General features: G+C 38.0%; 1 protein-coding gene across 4 annotated transcripts in view; it reads left to right on the forward strand.

The window, feature by feature from the left end:
* syt1a (synaptotagmin Ia) overlaps positions 1 to 17,088 on the forward strand; it is a 206,973-nt gene extending 189,885 nt beyond the window's left edge. For all 4 annotated transcript variants that reach the window (XM_056247446.1, XM_056247450.1, XM_056247447.1 and 1 more), the window contains 5 exons: positions 1,206 to 1,373; positions 2,361 to 2,528; positions 4,320 to 4,437; positions 11,836 to 11,969; positions 13,108 to 17,088. In XM_056247446.1, coding sequence (XP_056103421.1) covers positions 1,206 to 1,373; positions 2,361 to 2,528; positions 4,320 to 4,437; positions 11,836 to 11,969; positions 13,108 to 13,317 — 798 coding nt within the window. In that variant the 3' untranslated portion in view covers positions 13,318 to 17,088. The remainder of the gene's footprint in view (positions 1 to 1,205; positions 1,374 to 2,360; positions 2,529 to 4,319; positions 4,438 to 11,835; positions 11,970 to 13,107) is intronic.
* The last annotated feature ends 7,161 nt before the right edge of the window (positions 17,089 to 24,249 follow it).

Below are 24,249 nucleotides of genomic sequence, written 5' to 3' on the forward strand. Positions count from 1 at the left end.
GCTAGGAGCTTCTTACAAAAGACTTCTCGTTTAGACTTAGAGATGTCATCTGTTATCGGGTCGCAAACTTCCAGTGAGACTGACAGTGACATCCAAGAAAATTTCTCCTGTCAAGTAGTAGTAAATGTTAAATCATGTTGCATCAACATATATTGAAATTTTAATTCTCCAGTCCTGACAACGTTCATGGTCATATTTCAGCATGACCAAAAATAGCGAACTGTAAAATTTCACCAATGCTCTATGGAGTCAGTGATTATGGGAGCAATGGACATTATTTGTGGAGCATTTTCTACCTTGCAACCATTTCCTTCAAAATAAAGATTTTTCTTTTGCTGTTTGTGTCTGTGTTCGAACTGTTTGTGGAGGGTGTTTCTCTCTTGAAGTCAGAACATGTCCTTTTTTTTTTTTATCCAAGATGACAATATGAAGCAATAAAACTGTCCAGACCTGAAACCCATCACCATTTAATAGCAAAAATCAAACATTACTACAGCCTGACAGGATATTAAAATCTTTATAGCTCCTTTGTCAAAAGAACAATCACAGGGTTCTCTGATGGCCACCATCTAAACCAGAAACACTGGCAATGCTTGTCTCTAGCTATAGTCCTTTCTGTGGCAGCACAAGTTGAGTTTGAGAGAGAGAGAGAGAGAGAGAGAGAGATCTTTGGCCGAGTGCCTGTGTAGACATAGAGACGGGGTGTTTTATGGGAAGCTGATGGGAACTTGATTGACTGGCTCTAGGACCCATGAGGGTATGCAGGGGATATGGTGACTGGCAGGTCAATCAGGACCTCAGCCCAGCCAGCCGGCCTATCAATTATCAGAGCTGATGGGGAGATAGGATCAGGAGGCCCACGCTTGACATGGCCTGACCCCATCGCCTCCTTAATGCTGGGACTGTTTAAATAGTAATGCAGGCCAGGCATGAAGTACACACCTCAGCATCATAGCTATAACTGACCTCTCGGTGGCGTTTCATATTATTAAGCAGATATTCCCAAGGCTCACAAGTTAAAAGAGCAACAATTGTCTTTAAATGAATCAGATCATTACAACATTTACAATGAACACCAGTACTTTTACGTGACATAACAGAGGTATCTACAGAATGGTGGTGGGATGATGGTTGAGACAAAGACCACGCTCCTCTTCAAGGTCTTAATCATGTTCTCTTAAACTTTGACTTTTGACCCCTCGTAGCTCTTAGTGGGGATTATCCAAGCAGCGGAATTGCCTGCCATGGATATGGGTGGTACTTCTGACCCCTACGTGAAGGTCTACCTTCTTCCAGACAAGAAGAAGAAATTTGAGACCAAGGTCCACCGGAAGACGCTGAATCCTGTTTTCAATGAGCAATTCACATTTAAGGTAGGTCACAAACACCTAACTCAATCAAACGTTGTTGAATGCTCACATAACATGCAATTTGCCATTGGATCTATGTGTTCACATTCTACTCATACAGTAGATCAAGTTATTTCTGATTACTTTATCTGGTCTATTAACAAGACACGAGGCATTGGAGTAATTACACGCAAATGTGAGGATGGACTCCTGCAGGTGTCTGTCATCCAGAAAGGAGCATAATTTCTATTTTGAATGTTCAGTAGAGCTTTCCGATTCGTTTTTATGAGACGACATGCAGCTAGAAAATCATTTTTGTGTAATTACCGCAGTCAGACCTCTAAATTTCTAATAAATTGCTAAGTGAAGTGTTGAATTCTTAAAAAATGTCAATATAACTGAGCCAACCAAAGGGGTAGAGGACTGTTTACCTGTTTTTTTCTCGTTTAGTCTAGCACAATTTCAACTGACATGGTACCTTGAGAATGAGAAATGAACCACACGCCAACATCAAGAGACATGTAATCACAAGTGCCTTCATTATTGAAATGAAGACACTGGAGAGCTGGTGTGTGTGATAGCGTCAAGGACAAAATAGCAACCCTTGGGTCTTATCTCTTTCCCGGCCAATCAAGCAGTTTGTCGCCATGTTGGAACAAGTCCTTCGGGATAATGAGTTTTGTCTGAAAAACAGCTCAATTGGAGGCAATCAAGAATCAAATCTCTCTCTCTCTCTCTCTCTCTCTCTCTCTCTCTCTCTCTCTCTCTCTCTCTCTCTCTCTCTCTCTCTCTCTCTCTCTCTCTCTCTCTCTCTCTCTCTCTCTCTCTCTCTCTCTCTCTCTCTCTCTCTCTCTCTCTCTCTCTCTTTCTCTCTTTGTCTTTGTCTTGCACACCTGCAATTGTCCTATAGTTTCATCCCAACATCTTGGTTGATAAGTCCTGTAACTGGAATGTAGAAAGATTAGACTGGTAGGTATGCAAGCAATTATTTTCACCGTTTACATCCTACAGGTTCCCTACACTGAGCTTGGAGGTAAAACACTGATGATGACAGTATATGACTTTGACCGCTTCTCCAAACACGACGCCATTGGAGACGTGAAGGTGCCCATGAATAAAGTCGACTTTAGTCATGTGACTGAGGAGTGGAGGGACCTCGTGAGCGCTGAGAAAGAAGAGGTAACACACATGGGTGGAAATAACCTTGCTGTTCCCTGGTAATGTGATTAAATACTATGTTATGAGTGAATATTCCATTTTTATTGCCTGACCTTCTTAAGCGTAGAAATTTTGCCAATTCAGTTGTTCACTACTAGTGATTTTTCCCAGTGACTTTAACAAAAATGTGTCCGTTCACACAAAATATTAAGTCATATCCATTCACATTGATTTGTTCACTGACTTGTTAAGTTTACATTGTTATACCACTTGGTAGCAACTATTAAGTGACTGCGTCAAAATCTTTTTTGTTTTGTTTTTCTAGACATGTGATCTCAACATGGCATCCCACATGTGGAGACCAACTTTGTGTAAAATAATACAACATCATTTGTATTACTTAAATTATAAGTATTCACAGATTTTATATGTAGGAATATAAATGTAATATATTATATATTTAAAATAAAAATGTTCAAGATTTGGTAAAAAGACTGAAACGTTTAAAGCATTATACTCTCAGTGCTTTTCTTTAACACATGCCCCAAATAAGTTTGAAATGTTCCCAAATGTTAACTCGTATATTTTAAAGGTTGCACACAACAAGAGTAAATATCATTTAGCTGGAGCTGCATGGAAATTCACTTACTGTAAAGGTGCAAGACTTGAGGGCTATCTATCTTCAATGGAAATGTCAGTTAATCAGCTGGCCCGTGCCATTGTTTTATTTATAAAAAAGTGTGACTTTGCAAGTAGTGGTTGGGGAGATTCAATTTTCATGGTAAATGTCATGGAATATAGCATTTAAGCTGTGGTTTCTATGGAAACCTTGTTTTTGTGTGTCACGGTTCCTTGATGTAAAGGTTAATTATGATGCTGTCAAAAGCCTGCTGAGGGCAGAGAGTTGAAGGCTATCTACATACGTTGAAGGTTGCTCTTTGAGTTTGTGCTGCTGTAACACTCCATGTCCGATGAGCTAGCAAAGTACTTCAAGCAACGCTTGAGAAAGCTGGAGCGTATTGACTTTTACCAAAGGATCTCTAGAGTGGTGTCCTGAGGATGGCACTTTAAGTGTCAGTAAAAAATAAAATGAAAGTCAACTGCAAAAGACCGCAGCTTTTTGCAATTCCATTCAGTTCAGTCCTCTTTGCTCTTTTTTTTCCCCCTACACAATTCCTGGTTTCCTTAAAAAAAATTGTTCTGTGTAAATAATTCGATGTTTCAGTCAAACAGCAGTCGATTCAACATATTTACCTTGTAGGATTCATTTAATTAAGCAGTGAAATATTTTGTTTTGTTCTGATGACCTTTTAATTGACAGAAAATTGATTGTGTGGAAAATGGCATCAGCCAGTCGAAAGTAAAGTGATGTAACCTTTTACCCCTTCCTGTTGTTTTCTATATGTCACGTATGTTTGCGCCCATGTTTATGAGAATGGCTCCTGAAATATTAATGGAATGTGTGTACATGTAAATGTATTTTCAATGTGTTTACCCCTGCAACTACATTTGTGGAAAATGAATCAGACTGAAAGACTTCAAACGCTGTGCTCCTCATTTCAATTTCTCTTATCAATCATGTTGAGTGAGAGAAAGTCTAAAAGTGTTTGTGTAAAGAGGAATATTTCACGCCTCTTGTGTGCTAGCTAAATTATTTTAGTTGAAGATGTTTGGTTCTCGGCTTTTCTTCTTAAGCACTATTTTTGTTGGAGAATTCAATCAGTGAATAAATTTGACCTGGTTTTCAGGTTCAGTTTTTCTATTTACCTTGACAATGATGTCCCTGATTGAACTTTTCTCTACCACTCGCAGCAAGAGAAGCTGGGTGACATCTGTTTCTCTCTGCGGTATGTGCCCACTGCTGGCAAACTGACCGTGGTCGTTCTGGAGGCCAAGAACCTGAAGAAGATGGATGTCGGTGGCCTGTCAGGTGAGTCCAGTTACTGGCTTGTGCCATTATGTGACAGTTTAGGACTGTCTCTCTTGTTGCCAGCTGTCACGATAAACCATACACTGTGAAATCAAAATGGATCCTGTTTGTAATGCCTGACATGTGAAATAATAGTCAGAAATTTCATTTTCTTTAACCAAAGACAAAAAAATTGTTGAGTATCATATTGGATGCGTCAGGCTTGCATATAGGATGCATATAGTATTATATAGAGGCCTATACAGTGAGCTTTTCAAGGTGCTGATTTTATAGTGCACATTATCATAAAGACATAACATGTTTTTCTTAATTGTTCTTTAAAATATAATCACTTTCTTAGACCTTTCTTCTTATTAGACCATGCAGTTACAATAATAGCCTAACATCTTTGCATCTAATCAGATTCCTGCTTTACATAATTTCCGGCTGAATACACTAAGAAAGACGCGTTATGGGAGTTAAATGCATCGTGAATGCTCCTTTCATGTTGTCCTTAACACGGTTTCATTTTTCAATGCTGTCTGTATGTAAATGCAAAGTCACTTTTAGTATATCTTTCACTTTTAAAATTATGTAATGCATACGCAGTCATTCACAGCTACAAATCCCAAGGGCGTCGAAATGTGGCTTGAAATGATCCGACACTTCTCAAACCTGCGGCAGTACGGAGAGCTGCGCTTTATCAGCTGAAGTAATATTCGGCTCTGGTGAATACATGAATACATTTTCGCCGAGTAAATTTACATCTCGGCATTCAGAAATCAGCCCTCATCTGTGCTGTAACCACTTATGAAAAACGGCCTCTGCCTCGTCCATCTATCCTTCCCCACCCTCTCGCCTCCAGTCGCAGGCCATCAGTTCCAGACCCACTGCTGGGAGCCAAGAGACCCGACATTTACTTCTCATCGCTCAGCTATTAGCAGCGGAGCTGAGAACAAACTTTCTCGCTCTCCCCGGTCCATTAGCAATCCAGATTAAAGCCGGCTATAAACTGTCAGTCACGTTTCATAAGGTACTCCAGAGCTCTGATGAAATTAACACTGTTAACAGTTCTATTTATGGGCTTGTGTTTGGAGGACTATAGGTTTCACAATGTGATAACTATAACCCCCAAACCTCCTATCGCGTTACATCGTTGTGCTTGTTGAATGGCCGCTTGCCAGATCGATCAAATCCTGTGCGAAAATTGTGCAGTTAAGGGTGCTTTCTCTGTCAATTACTGGGATTTTGCCAGACTCCGACGGTTTGCATTTGAAATAAACATTTTTGACAAAGCGCTCTGTGTTCCCACTGATTGTACTAGAAAAACATTTCTGTCCCTGCATTCTCTCTCTCTCTCTCTCTCTCTGTTTTTCTTCTCGTTCCAAGTTCGTGAAAATGGCTCAGATTTAATTGTTGTTACGGGGGAGTCGTTCTCCCAAAGGAATCACTGGAGAGCATGTCCAAAGAGCCGTCACATGATTAGAAACAATAGGCCCGCATGGATCATGCCAATAATTAGTGACTGTTTCCATTGTGATTCAGCTACAGGGAGGACGACTCATCAGAACACTATAATTTATCCTTTTCTCCTTTCAAATCCTGTTTACTCTCCCTAATCACACAAGACGTGGTTGTTGCAGCTAAAATAAATGTAATTTGAATTAATTCACAACAATCTCTGTACTTTTCTTCCATGTGCTTTTAGGTCGATATTTGTGGTTTAGATTATGAATTGTATTTTCATATATGTACAAATTTACATTTATTTTCAATGCATTTGGGAGATGCTTGCATTGCATTCAGGTTATACAGTTTATCGGTTATTGCACTCTTGACTTTGGTGTTGCTGGTACCATGTTGTATTGCTTTAGCTCCAGGTACAATTTCAAAGTCTCCGAAAGCATATGGACACTTAAACCCAACTTAAAAATGTTGGAATGTCAATATCAAGTGACATTTATTTTGAAGAAACACACCTATTCCTAAACGCACACGTGTAAGTTTAAGGGGAACCTACTTTTTACCTTTTTTTTTTACCTACATTTTTTTACCTTTTTTTTTTTTTATCGTTTGATTGCATATTGCACTTGTTTTTATTTTTTGTATCTAACATGCAGTGTATTATAACTAGTAAACTAGTAACATTATTATTATTATTTAGTTACTAGTATTTATATACTGTTAGTATTTATTCATTTTCATTTTAGTTTAAGTTATAGTCATTTTGTTATGTGCATTTGTCATTTTTATTATATATATATATACAGTATATGTATATAATATATATATATATATATATATAATTTCTTTCAAAAAAAGAAAGAAAAATTACTGACCCCAAACTTTTAAAAACAGTAGTGTATATTGTTACAAAATATTTCTATTTTAAATAAATGCTGTTCTTTTTTTACTTTCTTTACATCAAAGATGTTTTTTTTGTATATATACAATATATATATATATATATATATATATATATATATATATATATAAGCTGCACAACTGTTTCCAAAATTGATAATAAATCAGCATATTAGAATGATTTCTGAAGGATCGTGTGACCCTGAAGACTGGAGTAATGGCTGATGAAAATTCAGCTTTGCATCACAGAAATAAATAATATTTTAAAGTATATTGAAATAGAAAATCATTATTTTAAATTGTAATAATATTTCACAATAATACTGTTTTTTGATCAAATAAATGCAGGCTTGATGACCATCTTTTAAAAACATAAAAAATAGTAATGTTTCCAAACTTTTGACCTTTATTTTTGTTTTAGTTTTAGTAATTTTAGTATTAATATTTAGTTACTTAAACGTTTTATTTATTTTATTTCAGCCAAGGTAACTTTTCAATTTTTAATGTAAGTTTTAATGTAAGTTTTAATGTAATGTAACGTTTTATTTTAGCTGAATTTCAATTAAAAGAAAATGATTTTAATAGTTTTAAATAACAACACTTCTAAAAGAATATGTATACATATTAAGTGTGGCTTAAGTTTCCAGATACTTTTTCATAGACTATTAATAGTCATGTTTATGTATTTGAGCAAATCACCACCAAATTGGCTATTAATAGCATTTCTATAGTTGTGGGTCATTGCAGTACATGCTGTCCACCACTAGGAGACACCTATGAGTCTGTAGTCCATACGGGACTGCATGCCTACAGTATGTGCCGGAGCCAATGAAAACATACCACATCAGAAACAAGGGCCAGTATTATTTTCACTTGGATTTTCAGTATCCTATTTAGATGAGCTTCTCAAGTGACTATATGAACCATTAACAGAAGTCATTACAAGCACTGTCAACTCCTTGAACCACAAACTTCTAGCTTGGCTTCTGTGTGAGTGTAGACTACCACAGATTTCCCAAACAATCTCAAACCTCAGGCACTCTGTTGCCAAGCAACCGGGAAAAAGCACCACCGTTAATAGTGTTATAGGCCCGGAGAAGTGCTGTTTAAGTTCAACATCATAAATAGACATGCTTTTCACCATTTTAAAAGTGGATGGAGCGAGCAGCCAGAGCTCTTCAGATCATGCAGTGTTAGTGTAAGTTCAACAGGAGGTGCTGTGCTGCTCTATTATGAGAAATATATCGTTTCATCTCGCATAATCTGAATTAAATCCATCAGTGTTCAATCCAAATGTGATCCGACGGTCAGAGTGTGAAGCTCCATGGATGAATCAGGGAAATATGAAAGCAGACTTTTTCATTGTATCTGAAAGACCTTTTTTTATGGGTAATACCATAGAAATCCATTTAAAAGAGATTTTGTGCCATTTAGAGGCATAAAAGCCATACAAAAGCTCTTTAAGTGCCGTACAACATTTGCAACCTATACACTTCATATCAATTAATTATTAACACAGTTTGCAGTCACAAAAACAGTATTTGCATTATATATCATTCCTTAATATGCAAGAATTTCGAGAGAAAGTCTATGCACATGATTAGTTCAACTCTCGCCATGGCAGCAAACATGAATAATAAATATCCTAATCCATAGTACAACACAGTACATGGATGAACAGGTTCATGTTAGTGCTACCATAATTCCATAAATTTAAAATCTTGATTTAAAAATATATGTACACTATACCGTAATAAGCTTTTAGTACGATTTTTCCATGTTGCTCACTTTTTTATGATCACCAAAGCTGTATTTATTGGATAGAAAATACTCCAAAAACTAGTAATATTGTGAAATATTGTTACAATTGAAAATAACTTTCTATATTAATATATTTTAAAATGTAATTTATTCCTGTGAATTTTTAGCACTCATTACTCCAGTCTTCACTCCTCAGTGTCACATGATCCTTCAGAAATCAGTATAATATGCTGATTTGCTGCTCAAGAAATATTCTTTATTATTATCGATGTAAAATTATTGTGCTGCTTCATATTTTAGTAGAAACTGTGACAGGTTTTAGGATTCTTTGATGAATAGAAACTCCACTGATTTTAAATAGAATTTTTTGATGTAAAAGTCTTTTGTATCAATTTAATGTATCCATGCAAAATAAAAGGATTTATTTATTTTAGAAAGTTTTACTGACCCCAAACTTTTGAATGGTATTAAATATTGTATGAAAAATGTGATGTGCGTGATGTACATAAGTGAAAATGACATGATGACAAAGTTATAAAGAGTGAAGGAGATGGGGAGAAAATATTTCACTGTTAAAACATCTTCTAATATACTGGAATACGTGTGATTCATATGTAGCTTAAAATGTATTTCGATTAACATGTTATCTTTTACAGTCCTAATACTATATACAGTATGCATAATGGTCATCCTTACACACCCTCACCTTATGAGATGTAAGATCTACACTTACAAAAACCGCATGCCACAGATTTTGTGCTGCCCTGCTCCTAATATGGTAGGGGTATGGAGTTCAGCACGCCTTCGAAGTCTCTCTCTCTCTCTCTCTCTCTCTCTCTCTCTCTCTCTCTCTCTCTCTCTCTGTATGGAATGTGCTACTCTAAAAAATTTTCACAGAGATAGAGTATTTGGATTAGTTGAAAAATGGGATTGCCAGAGATGTTTTGAAATTCCTGTCATATAAGAGTGTCAGGGAGAGAAGAGGTGAAATGAAATTACATGTTGGACAAAAGGTAATTCTGAAACAGTTAAATCTGTCAAGTTCAACCATTACTCACCTTAATAACCGCTGCTATATCCTTTTTTTATTGTAAGGCTCAGGAAGGCATATGATGCCACCGCTCTTTACAGACGCAGTATAATATAAAATACACGCATTTGCTCCCCTTTTCAAAATGGAAGGTGTATAGGCGTAAAATCAGATATTTTGTTGATATTTCATCCTTAACTTGTTTTGTGAGGTTTCAATCAAAAAGCGATTCTAAGAAAGGTGAGTATGAATCAGTGAGATGCATGATGGGGACAGAATATAGATGCTGGAAATGATAGTGCTTTGAGGCACAGGCAGAGATTGATGTGCCTGAATGGCAGTAATATCACAGGGAAGAGACTGGAGGGCACACAGCTGCCATGTGTAAATAAAAGCTTGGACTATCCTAACACGTACCACTAGAGATCTGCTCTGTGGCGGAGCTTCAGTAGAGGCTGCAGATGTCGTGTGCCAGCGTGCACAGAAACAATATATATAGTGATTTAAGTTTATTTATTAATTTGGAAAGGGATCATGTGCGATATTTAACACAAAAGTTTCCATTTAATGCACTGTGCCAGATTTAGCCTATGGCTAATTTTCATTCGCAGTCCCTTGGCAGGTCACCATTAACAAACCTCACAATAATAAAATAACAACAAAAATCTTGCATTTGTACACAAACACATTTTTTTCTCTCTTTCTTTGACAAGATATGAGTGTATATTATAAAAGCAGTTACATAACAAACACTATCTGTGCTTAAAAGGTAAGTTGTTGTTGTTTTAAGTTTGGTTTTAAAAAGACCAATCGTTAGAACATGCTAAAGGAGATGTGGCAAGGAAAGGAGAAAATGGGTTATTAAAGGTTTTTTTTTTTTAGCCTATCAATCAGATGTCTAAAAACATAATCTCAAAGCTGTACGGTGGGCTACAACAAGCTAAGCAGGTAGACACATTATACATAAAGAGCAGATGGGAGCGAGAAGGTAATCTGAGTCTTTCGGTGGAGGAGTGGGAAAGCATATGCGAGTCACAATGGAAAACTACATATTCTTTGTTCTGGAGAGAGTTCGCGTGGAAGGGTGTTTCTAGGTTTTTCTCCACACCTGCCCAGATCAAGCAACAACCATCCGATTGTTGGAGAAGTTGTGGGGTTGACAAGGCAAATCACTTTCACATTTTCTGGAGTTGTCCTTCTATTAATCAATATTGGTATGAGATACATAATTGTTTAGAAATAATTCTAAAGATACAAATTCCTCTCAGTTTTGAGGTGATGTATTTGGGTTTGATTAGCAGTGATTTTCCAAACAAATACCTGTTCAGAATCCTAACAATAGCAAGCAAGAAAGCAATTACAAGAAATTGGCTGCAACCACTCGCGAAGACTGGAAGAACATAGTACATGATATCTTTACAATGGAGAAGCTAACCTATGCTCTAAGACTAAAGTCACAGCTGTTTTCAGTACTATGGAGAGATTGGATTGATTAAATAACCCCTATACAACCAGATTTAGGTTAACTAAATAAAATAAAGACAGTGGCGATTTAGTGACCTTGGGCAGACATTTTACAAGAATTGGGTCAATGTGTTGCAGTAGTGGGTCTTTTTTGTTGTTGTTTTTTTTTTGTTTTTTTTTCTTCCTCTCATATTGGGATTGTATATGATCTATTCAAATGTATAAGAATATATTTCTTGGGTTCAAGTGATTCAATACTTTAATGTAACAAAGAATATCCTTTTTGTGGAAATCTTAGTATATTACACTTATTTTGTTTGTGTGTTCTTTTTTTCTTTTTCTCTTCTTTCTTTTGTTGTTGTTATCTTGCTTTTGGAAAAATAACGGAAAAAAAAAATATTATAAAAAAAAAAAAGACCAATCGACGGACACCTCTTAATATCATCTGGCGGAGTATTCCGGTGGGAAGTAGCTTTCACAGAAAAAGCTTGACAGTCCAAAAGCAGAATGATGAAAGGGAAAAAAATAAGAATATATAGAATAAAAGATAAATAAATATTTACAGAAACTAGGAGTGGCAAAAAATTAAAAGTAAATCAATTATTTTATTCCAAAAACTGAATGTTCTTTATGGTTTTCACTTTTTATGACCAGGTGTAGAAATCACACTTTTAAAATTCCCTCATATATCCAGATTTTCCAAGACTGTGGAAACCTTTATCCTTAATAAGTTGGGGGACAACAAAAAAGTGAGTGAAAAAGAATTTCTCATGCTATGTCCTGTTCCTGTGTGTTTTCAGATCCCTACGTCAAGATCCACCTGATGCAGAACGGCAAGCGGCTGAAGAAAAAGAAGACGACAATCAAAAAGAACACCCTTAACCCTTACTACAATGAGTCTTTCAGTTTCGAAGTGCCATTCGAACAAATCCAGGTAATGAAATTTGTCTTTGTTACTTTGTTACTGAAACGTAGCTTGCATATGGCAACGGCAAATCCGACGCAAATTCACAATTTAATCGTTGTCGAAAACTAATTGTGCGAACACTGTGTCGAAAAGAAACTTGTGAAATGCGATAAGGCTCGGCATGAGGCTTTTAAAAAAATGTAGTTGCTAATTAGTTGGAGAATAAAATGGGTACGATGCTTGCTAGTGCAACAAGAGTAAAATTGCTTCAAATTGATTCAGCATTTCACAGTTTAGAGGATGCATTTTATGCTTTGAGCTGCTTTGAATTCAAAGTGTGTTTGGGGTTGTGTTAACCAGAGAGGCCTTCCTCCCTCCCCATTCTCACCAAGCAGCAGACGTTTCTAAAAGCTGCTACCCCGAACTAACAGTTCCTCGCTCATTGTACATCCCTCAATATTTCGTTATATGGCAAATTAGCTCTGGTTCCGAGAACAATAGCCCCAGGCCTGTTCTCACCGGTCAGTGAAATCCAAGCAGAGAGGTGGATCGAAGGATAATCAGGGCTCTGAAGACACTAATTCATATCGTCTGCTCGCATTTTGTGCGCGGGCGGATCAGGCTCCTAGTAAGCAAGCTAAGAGCGAGCCATTGACCCCGAACTCACACCGTTCAGTTGTGTGCTCGCAGTCAATTTACCGAGTTGTCCGGACCTCTTTGGTAGCACCCGCTGGCCTTTCTTTGGTATCTGCCGCCATGCTCTTCAAAGACTCACTCTGCCGCAGAGTAACAGGCCCTTGAATAGACTGTCACACTGAGATAATTGTGGTGGAATTCAATGGCGTCAACTATTGCACCACTATGTGTATTTTCAGTCATTGTTAAACAATGTTACTCAAGTCCAGCAACAGTAATGTTGTTGTTTTTTAAAGAATGAATACTTTTATTCTGCAGGGGTGCATGTGCATGTGCTTATTAAGTGCTCTGCCAGGCATATTTAAATAAACTCCTTGCCACCCTTTCTTTTGAGTCAGAATTAGATTTTTTTGATCGGAAGAAGTAATAATTCATCAAGTGCTGGAGGAACTATAACCTGGCATATGTTCAAACAAAGTGAAAGTCTTGCGTTACGTCTATAATTGTGTGTCTCTAATTTCTATTACAGAAAGTTCAAGTTGTTATAACTGTTCTGGACTATGACAAGATTGGCAAGAACGATGCCATCGGCAAAGTGTTTGTGGGCTTGAACAGCTCAGGCACCGAGCTCCGTCACTGGTCAGATATGCTGGCCAACCCGAGGAGACCCATCGCGCAGTGGCACGTGCTCAAGCCGGAGGAGGAAGTGGATGCCCAGCTGGCAGCTCAGAAAAAATAGAGCAGCCCAAGCCCCGCCCCGCCCCGCCCCCTTCCCCACAACCCCACCCGTGTAGTGCTCTTTACCCAGTGCGTGTAGATACCTCAGTGATATAAGGATCCATGCACCCTCACTTCTAATTTTGTGTCTAAGAAAACCGCCTTCTCGGACCACCCCCTTGAGATGTTGTGTTGTTACGTCAGTTTCGACCCCCTTCCTTCCTTCCTTCCTTCCGTCGATAAACTTTTCTCTGTCCTTTATTGTTTCACCTCCATCCACGACCTTAAAAGTCCCCGACCAAATGCCCCCTTCTTTTAAGCAATATGATCTGTATAGATAGCGCATGACTGGAGGAATTTATTATACCACAGGTGTATATATCAGTATGCAGATGAAAATGATTTCTAGTTTATGTGTTTGTATGTTGTTACCCGTTTCCTAATCTGTGTATATCTTGATGTTTTTAATAAGATGTTCTATTTTAAATGATGTAAATGCAGACATAGAAGAGCCAATATTATATATAACGGGATTTAAGAATTTTACCTTATTGCATTCCACTAAAATATACGATATATCTCTATATAAATATTTACGAGCTAAAGAATTCCAACCTGCAAGACGCTAGTGGAGGTACACTCACTTCGTAAAGGACGGTTTGCGCTTCATGTTTACTTCAAAAAACAAACAAAAAAAAGCATACAGATGTACACGTTAAAGACACACGGAACACCACGGCCATTAACTAATATGGTTTCATGGTATAAATGTAATATGCTGCTGGCAATTATACAAGCACATGATTGCGTAAAAACTTTTTGTACTAATTTATCAAACTGAGGACCTGTACGCTTTGCTTAAACCTCTATAACGGAAGGGATTCTTCTTACTTGACGAAAACCAATCAGCCTTTTCTTTTGATTTCTAATACGGTGATGCTGTTAACTTTTAGTAGAACGGGTCCCCTGTTTGCTTCTTTCTTGTTTTCGGTCCTTAGATTCCCGGATCTGATTTGGCACCTTCACGAAAACTGGAAATTGACAATTAATGGGACAGTCTCAAGCTGTAGCCATTGTTTCCTTGAAGCTTGATTTTGTGAATCACTTGCTTTCTTGTCGTTGGACTCGTTTCGTTGACGAATTTGTGGTTCAGCCTCAACAAAATGAAACCAAGAGTTTTGACTCTAGCTTTAAGACAACTATTTTTTAGATTAAGTCAGCGTCTGAATATTTTTGGTAACTGCATGATTTTTTTTACGATCTTTGCTAAAGGCCGGGTTACGGGGGGATTTATTTACACCGGGGCGTCTGTTTCAAGAGACTCCCTTGCCTTCAATCAAACTTTGAGGGACGGCAACTTTCAAAGCGGTCGGTCCGACTAGTCGATGAGGAGGAGAGACGAGCTTTTAAACACTGCCATTGTTTTTGGGGAGGTAGGAGGCGTACGCGACTCCTCCCTCCACGCACACTCCGCTCGGATAGTGGTCGTAGCTTCGGTTCATCGGGGGAACAATGTATTTTGGCCGCAACGGTGCCCTAAACAGCAGTTTTTGCTTTCTGTTGCCTTCTGACAGTGACGATAGAGTTAGCCATGCTTAACTGCCAATCCCTTCCCCTGTGGCTACTGTTTTGCACTGTACCGTCTCTGAACGGACAACTGCTTGCTGGGAAACAGCGACGACGTTGACTTGCGGCTCAGCTCGCACGGTCCGTTCATTTAAAAGCGGGCCGGTTCGGACGCCATGAGCATTAGCGAATCCTTAACAATAACCGTAAAAGTTAATGGTCTGTACAGGTGATAACATTACATTCTAATGTCCTTTACTACGGGTCTAACAAGAGGACGAGTAGACGTTTAGTCCATTGAAACCATGAGTTATCTTGGAGGAACCTCTCACGTACACTAGATGCTAGCTTCAGGAGGAGTTTCTAAGTGTTTGCAATGTTATTGTGTAGGTGACTACTACTTAAAAATAAAAGGAGGAAAAAAAGCTGTTTGTCATTCCATAGGAGTCTCTAGGGACTGAGTTGTGTATCACTGTGACTGCGGTGTGTGCTTAGCGTTGTAGTTTTCAGTAGGTAGCGGCCATCTTGTACTATAGTGATGTTGTGCTACCATCCCCCTATCACAAGACGAGAGCACGAAAGAGGGTGCGCCAGCGAGAAATCGTCAGTTTCTAATAACCATTGCCGTCCGAGCGCGCAAGCAGGTCAATTCACACAGCATTTTGTTGAGCACTGTGCAATACTTGTATGTTCATTCCCTTAGTCTTTAAAGGGGCGGTGTCACTTGATAGGGGTTAAAAAAAGACAAAAAATCACAACCCTATTCAGTGGGGGCGACGCATCCATCGACCGTAGTCTGGTTAGGTCACAGCACACGTGTGTAGTTTGGAACATCTGTAAACTTGTTAAGGATTCCTCCCTTTTTCCTGTTGAGTTTTCCTGCACACAGATTTAACCATCCAAACATTTGGGTAAACATATATAGGATGTACCCCCCAATATGAGATTATCTATCTATCTATCTATCTATCTATCTGTCTCTCTCTATATATATATAAATAAATATATATATATATATAGGCTATATATAAAACCCTTCCCTTTCAGAATAGGTGTATATATTTTTATATTTGTCCTGATATAATTTCCTCATTATTGAGATCACCTGGATATAAGAGAATTGTATCAATCTTGTTATCTGTTGTACTATTAATATGATTGGCTGTACCATTTTGTTATGATTACACTCATGACTATTACCTGGTTATCGTTCCTTTAGTGCCCTATTGAAGACCATTTTATATTTATTATGGAACTCAGAATGTACAGTATGGACTGTGTGTTTTGTTTCTACTTTTTATCGTGGGACCAAGTATAGTTGGCACTTTCATTTCAATGTCGCAATAAATATTGATTCATGTGTTTTATTCATAGCTGAATATGATTTCTTACCCTGTCGGAGAGATCGAACCTGTAGAGAAGATCTCCAGAACGTGTAATTGCAACTATAAGTAGGCCTACAATATTATTCCTCGACTACTCCTATGTTAACTGATGTACTCTCGTTGTCTACAATATCTTAATACAAGAGGCTCGTTTATGAAACAAGCATAAAATGCCGTTTTTAGAGTCACGAATTGAATATACAATACTACACTCGGTTCGTATGGCAAAAGGGTGTTATCGCTCTATCAGGTGCTGCACGTTAGGTGTAGAGCCGGACGTACAGTAGAAGACAGCATTGCTCGTTGCACCTCAGAGGTTTGTAAAGTAGTCTGAAAAAGCCATTTCTAGTCCTGCAAAGCAACGCTATCTTTTACTAAAGCCTACCAAAGCACGCAAACAGCTCCGACGACTTGGAAAAAGAAAAAAACAAAGCCCTATCGCTTGGCGTTCAACGACGTACAGTACAGCACATGCATACAACCCTCTGATACTCTGCTACAACGAAAAGCCACCTTTCAAGAAAAAGCTGTGTAAAGAATTAGAATCTGATGCTGTAGGGAGATCCTAGTTGCCTTTGTGTATATCAACTGCCTGCTTGAGTATTTTTGTGTGTGGAAATTTTCTCTGTAATCTTGTAGAACTGTTCGGGGTGTTTTTTCCTGCCATGCTGCTCGTCCCAGCGGCGAGCCGACAGTTATATTGCTGTGTATACCTTCATTTTTGATGAGGTGTTTTACAATTTCGTTTCACTTTGTGTAGTGATTCACTCTGTGGAGTTTCTGACTGTTGTTATATAACTTCATATACACAAATGTTCAATAAAACTGTTTTATTTCCTGTTGATACAGAACCTTCTCAGGAGCTCTTGTTTTTTTGTAAACGACCTTCATTTGAATCTGATGAAATGAATGTACTCATTGTTTCCACCAAAATAGTATCATTTTGATGTTCTTTGTACAATAAAATGTAGTAACAAATAAATGTAATGAAGCAAAACAATCTAGTTCCACAAAGAGCCCATGCATGTAACGGATGTGGACAGGGTATGAAGACAGACAACTCCAGCTGACGGGTTTTCCAAGATTAATCGGCTTCTGGTCTACTGTTTCCTTCTATCTGCACCTCTGCTCCTCAGCATCACAAGACACTGTTGTCAGGAGACGACCTCTACCATACATACACAAAAATCACATCACAGTAGGCTATAGTGTATCTCATTCAACTCTTTTTCTTTTCGCGCTGTTTCTGTGCAATGTAAATAACGGAGGCTCTGCAGTCCATGTTGAGTGTGTGGACTATATTAACTCATACCCAACAAATCATTAAATGATAATTAAAATATGGTTAAAATTAAATCAAACATACAATTGGAAATTAGAATTAATAAAGTGCATTTTTAACTCCGTTACCCATGTGTAATAGTGAATGATCAGGGTTCCCAGTCATGGAAATTATTATATTGACCAATTATATTGAATGTTCAGCTCTAAAACATTGACTAAATCAACTAGAAATTGCTTTACGTGGTAGGCTACGTGTGATTTCTATCAAATAAATTATTTTTAAAAATCCTTATCCAGCAATCGTGAATGTCATTGAAAACCACTTGCCAAAACTGTTTGCCATAGTTATTGTAGTATTGTCTGCAGCTGAGAAATAATAAATGATGTTAAATTTGACAGCAGAGGCTGGAGGTTATCCCGTCGATAAATGCCCCATGGCCTTCTCGGTGAGGTCAAATTTTGGAGCCCTGGTGGTCAGATATGGAAAAGGAGATTTGGTTTCTGTGCATATAATGTATACATTATATATTCTCCATAAATAGGAAGACTAGTATAGTAGCATTCTTCCATTTCAGGCTTGCTGAGTGCGAAGCCCACAGAGATATCCTCTGAGCAGATTGGGGCTTGGGAGTGAGCGCACGGAAGCGCTGATAATGAAATATGGGCTCCTTGAAGAACAAGATAAGAGCGGGGCTGAGCGGGGGTCTCGGGACTATCAGCGCCACACGATCAAATGCATTTCGGTATACATGACTTTGACCATCTCGCACCATTACGTACACATTACTCCGCTGCCGGCCGCTTCATCTGTGAGTAGATCTTCAAGGTCTGCTTAAGAGCAATGAATACGAGATGAGACCGGTGTCTGTGCGCCTTCTCACAGTCAAACTCAAGCATGAGTGCAGAATTTAGCATGATCTGAGGTTACAAATCCTTCCGGTGAAAAACCTGTTACTTTCCTGAATCTGTTGCTTAGCTGAGATACAATACAAAAACATTTATGAAGTATTGAGTAAATCTAATGTGGTTTATGCAATTGCTACAATAACACATGGTGTGTCAAGTTTATTATCAGGTCCTTAAACCAATAATGAAGTGGCATGACAAGAACATCTGGTTGTGACTCCATAAAAATACAAATAAAACATTTCCCGTGTTCATTTCAGAGGCAGTTGTGTTTGTTTTTACTTGTATGTTCAGCCCACAACGTGAAATAATATTCAATATGAAAGTGAATGTGATTCTCACCCAGGGGACCGGGGCACATAGGGCGCCTCAGGAAACTTCTAAGGGGGCCTTAAGGCTTAAATGATTTAAAATAAAGAGAAAACAAGCATTAAATTAATCTAAAAACAACTAAAACTCATGAGATTTCTTATTTTAATTGACCCCCTTAAATTTTAGAACTGTTAGATCGGATGGAATGCACGTGTCAGAAATGTCAAATCCGACCCCGGACGTCAGATCTTGTGAAAAGATCCGTTTTTTGTCTGGTGTGTATTGTCTGGTGCCCAAAACCAGTAAAACCTGTTAACAGAAAGTCTTGTCTGGTACCCCAAAACTCTTAACAGAGGGGAAAACAATGGAAAATGGTATAATTACACCATATAGAAACAAAGAAAAGAAAATACAACACAGTAAATTAAAAATAAAACACACAGAGAGAGAGAGCGAGTTATTGAGAATCTTTAGATCCTTCAACTGCATGGGTATTTTTGCATTTTATGATAGGCGCATAATTAATTTTTTGAGGTTGGTTATTCCAAGCTCTAAAATGTTTTATCATGTAGAAATTGTAGGCTATGTAAAATATATTCAAAAGTAGGCCTAATTTCCCATCATACCCATCTATTAAATCACAAACAACTGGAAAAGCAGTGGGGCCTTTGTTGTGGACAATGGCGGGACCACTGTAATACGGAAAGTCGAGCCTGTCGTGCGTCTGTTTCGGCCAACAGAGGGCGCTGCTCGCTAATAGCAGCTTCAACTCGTATTATTCGTCTTCCTCTACTCATTACGTGCTCGCCCTAGTTATTGGTTATTGTTGAGAACGATCGCGAGAGTGTCTGACTCTGCCATCATCGTGTCATCAGCTTCAAAGTAAGACACAAAATAACATATAAAGTCCCAAATGCATAAACTTACACAAACTGCAGGCTGCTTTTCGTCGCTTAGGTTAATACGTCACACGTATCTGCACGTATATTTTGCAAGTTCAAAATTGCACTGTAGCCTTAATGCGTTAAGATTGTGCCCGTCTATAACTTACTCAAAGCCCTTCTCGAGCCCCATGTCTTCTGTTTCCATCCCGTTTTTGAACATAAAGTCTGTATGCGCCTTGATGTGAAATGAGGCCGTAGTGCGAGGTGTGTGAACAGTCTGATGTGGCTTGGTAAACTTCAGAAGTCAGGCGCCTAATAAATGGTTCATAAATAAATATGCCCTCGTCATCATAAACGGTCTTTTTAGATGTTCCTTTCAAGAAAATCCAGCATACAGGTATACACATATTCGGGGTTATTTAGACTAATAATAGTTTTTTTATGAAGTGTTATTATGAATATTAACATAATGTGAGGGCTGCCGTTGTTAAATGGCTTTTTTTGTTGTAAATTAATCATTGGCAATAACATTGGACACTCCAATGATACAGTGATGATTGCAATTATATAATTAAGAAATCTGGTAAATTGTCATTAAGTTCTGGGCACTTTTAAACTGATGTTGTGGATTGATATGTTATTTAGTTATTTGCCAGAGGACTGAGGGTTTGAAATATAGAGCACATTGATTGTTTGAGATTTGACTAACCAACCAACAGTCAGTCGGTCAGTTTGTGAGTAGGCCTATGACTGGTGTGAGGGCCAAATATCTTCACTGATATAGTAAAATATAATGATAACCAACTTCTAAAGACATGTTATGTGTAGTTAAAAATGCTCATAAATTGGCCAAATGTTTAATTAATGTAATGATGCGCATGTTTCTTGTCAGGCTAAGACAAAGAAAACATTATTAACCTGATATATGAAATTTCCTCACTAATGTAGTCAGAAAAGTGTGTGTGTGTGCCTGGGGAAATGATGGTCATGGACATGATGTGTGTAAATATGACTACAGACGATAGCAATCCGGTTGTTAAATGTGTTGTTACGCTTCACAGTTCCCAGTCCTTCAGTTCCCAAAAGCAAACAACAAACAATGCTAATATAAATTTATGGTGGGATACAGTACTACTGAAAAATCATGACTTAGTTGACATCTTTTCTGAATCGTTCAAATATTTGAGACCGTAGTGTACACCTAGAGTTGTTAAAGGGTTAGTTCACCCAAAAATGCCAAATCTGTCAGTAATTACTCACCCTCATGTTGTTCCAACCCCGTAAGACTTTTGTTCATCTTAGGAACACAAATTAAGATATGTTTGATGAAATCTGAGAGCTGGCTCACTCCTTCATCTGCTAGGTAATCGATATCTGCCATCCCAGAAAGTTAGTAAAGACATTGTTAAAATAGTCCAAGTGACTACAGTGGCTCAACCTTAAGTTTATGAAGCGACGAGAATACCTTTTGTGCGCAAACAAAACAAAAATAACGACTTTATTCAACTATTCATTTTCATGCGCGAAAACTGAGAAGATGACGCTCAAGATTATTTGATTGGGAAAGTGTGAAAGGTAAGCCATTCATTTTGCGGCTTTGGTAAGGCACTTTTAAGTTTTCTCGTTGGTTTCTCACGATTCGGACATCCACATCGGACAAATGCACACTTTAGAACCACTTTAAACACTGCATCGAGACTTATCTGCGTCATCTTCTCAGTTCTCGCGCATGCATCGTGGCGCTCTCGTGAACTCACTCAGAGGCCCACACAGAAGAAAATGAATAGGTGAATAAAGTCGTTATTTATTTATTTTTTGGACTATTTTAACGATGTCTTTACTAACTTTTCTGGGCCGGCAGATGCAATAGAGTGCCGAAGTGATGACGTCACTTTGTAGGACAACTCGTAAGCTAGCGGCGCATGGGTTCCCTCGATCGAAAAGCTATGCATTTTCCCCATAGACTTTTGGAAAATCGCAAAAAATAAGATCTGTGTTTAACAAAAAGTTGTGACCCTTACACGTTTTGTCTATCAAGATAATCTTTACAAGTTAATCCAAAATTTATACATTTTGAAGCCTATATAAAATGTTTTTAAAAAACACAAGCAGACAAAATAAAGTTTAAAAAACCACAAGCAGGTTATAACTGTGTGTTCTATGTCATAGGTCAAAACGTGAAAATATTTAGAGGCTTTGTTCACCACAGACCTTATTTCAGGCGATTTAGCAAAAACGCATTAAAAAATCCCATAGACTTTAGAGCGAGGGAACCGGGAGTGCTAAAATGCTAACTCACTTCCGCATTTTGGCCTACAGAGTGACGTCGTAACTTCGGCACTCTATTACCTAGCAGCCTATGAAGGAGTGAGTCAGCTCTCAGATTTAATCAAACATATCTTAATTTGTGTTCCAAAGATGAACAAAAGTCTTACGGGGTTGGAACAACATGAGGGTGAGTAATTACTGACAGGATTTTCATTTTTGGGTGAACTATCCCTTTAAAGCTTAAATGAAAAGTTTGCTAGACCTGAATAGTGTTCATAAGCGGCTGTTGAGGCAGTATTCTTGAGGCATGGACCTGGAAACAGTATTTATGGCAAAGATGATATGTGTTTCACAACAAAGCGGATAGGGAATTGTGACTGCTGCTCTATAGGATGCTGACCATGGCCCATGACTGTTGGCCACCCCTTACCAAATCAGTGGCAGTAGGAACTTCATCTTATAACAATTTGTAGCTGCATGCGTGGAGAAAATGCCTTCATAAAAGTAGTGTAATTAGAAAACTTAGTGGAGTAGCTGTGCCACCACATTTATGTAAGGGTCCATCATATGCAGCTGTCTGCGATTGTGAGATTTTTACAGCAATTTTATCCATGTCTAAAAATACAGAATCATATATTGTGCATGTAGTGTATAAAATCATGTACATTTATTAAATGTAGCTGTGGGGTAAAATGTGCCTGTGATGTGAAATTGATAGGAAATATTACTGATAACATAAAGCCCTATTTACTATCCCAACGACTCATCCGAAGATTCAGTCAAATCGAGTCAATTTCCGATTGGTCAGATGGCCCATTCTGTAATGATTAGTCTCTACCACTTACAGATAAAGTGACTTTAAAGTGACTCTTTCTGCAGGTTACATAACCAAATGTACAGTGTATGCTGTTACTTACATTTATAAAATGGGTCTACTAAATATTGAGAGCAAATCTGTGGCATGGGGCTGGTTTTGACTGCAGAACCAGAATCCCACCTGTCTCGAGGGTGTTCTCGTCCAGCTCCCAGTTTCCCATGAGATTTAGTTCTGTAGGTCTTAATTCTGAAGATGTGAGAAAAGATATTTTTTGGTCTGTATGGCATATCTAGGATTTGAGCAACCAGGGTGGAGTGTGAATTCAGAACTGTACTGTCAAACATGAAGTATCTGAAGAGTCCTCATGAAGGGTGAGATTCAATTCAAATTTATTTGTATAGCGCTTTTCACAATACATATTGTTTCAATGCAGCTTTACAGAAAGTGCATTTCAGAAATGTACATAAAAAAATACAGTTAGTTAATCATGTATTAATTTAGGGCATAACATATCGCCGGCATTGAGTCGTCTCTTCACAGGTGTTTAGTCATCTCATCGCAGGTGTTGGGGCATCTTAAGTCTCCGTGAGAGTCTGGATACAAACTGGAACTGACGAACGCTATTTACCTACGTTCTGATAACAGCAGAAAAGCAGATGGGAAATAATTAGCATAGCTGCTGTTCATAATATTAATGGAAGGCTATTCCAGAGTTTAGGAGCTAAATGTGAGAACGCCCTCCCTCCTTTAGTGGACTTAGATATCCTAGGAATGACCAGAAGCCTCGAATTTAGGGATATTAAAGAACACAATGGATTGTAGGGCGAGAAGGACCATTAAAGACACGGGAGCTAAACCATTAAGGGCTTTATAGGTCAGTAGTAATACTTTGTAATTGATATGGAACTTAATAGGTAACCAGTGTAGAGATGATAAAATTGGTGTTATATGATCATATTTTCTTGACCTAGTAAGAACTCTAGCGGCTGCATTTTGCACTAACTGTAGCTTGTTTATTGAGGATGCAGGACAACCAGCTAATAAAGCATTACAGTAATCTAGTCTCGAGGTCATGAATGCATGAACTAACTTTTCTGCATCAGAAACAGATAGCATGTTACATAGCTTTGCAATGTTTCTAAGGTGGAAAAAGGCTGTTCTTGTAACATATGAAATATGATTTTCGAAAGACAAGTTGTGGTCTAGTATAACACCCAGGTCTTTTACTGTAGTAGTGGATAAAGTAACAGGACATCCTTCTAAATTAAAGTTGTATTGTAAGAGGTTTTGTGGGTAGTTTTTTGGACCAATAAGTAATACCTCCGTTTTATCTGAATTTAATAGCAGGAAATTACACGTCATCCAGCATTTTATATCTTTAAGACACTCTGTCAATTTAGATAAGTTAGTGTTTTAATCTGGTCATGATGAAATATATACTTGAGTGTCATCAGCATAACATTGGAAATTAATTCCATGTTTTCTTATAATATTACCAAGTGGCAGCATATATATTGAGAATAGCAGAGGGC

This window comes from Rhinichthys klamathensis, unplaced genomic scaffold (assembly GCF_029890125.1).
Source record: "Rhinichthys klamathensis goyatoka isolate OS25496 unplaced genomic scaffold, OSU_Roscu_1.1 h1tg000048l_1, whole genome shotgun sequence".
Taxonomy (NCBI): Eukaryota; Metazoa; Chordata; class Actinopteri; order Cypriniformes; family Leuciscidae; genus Rhinichthys; species Rhinichthys klamathensis.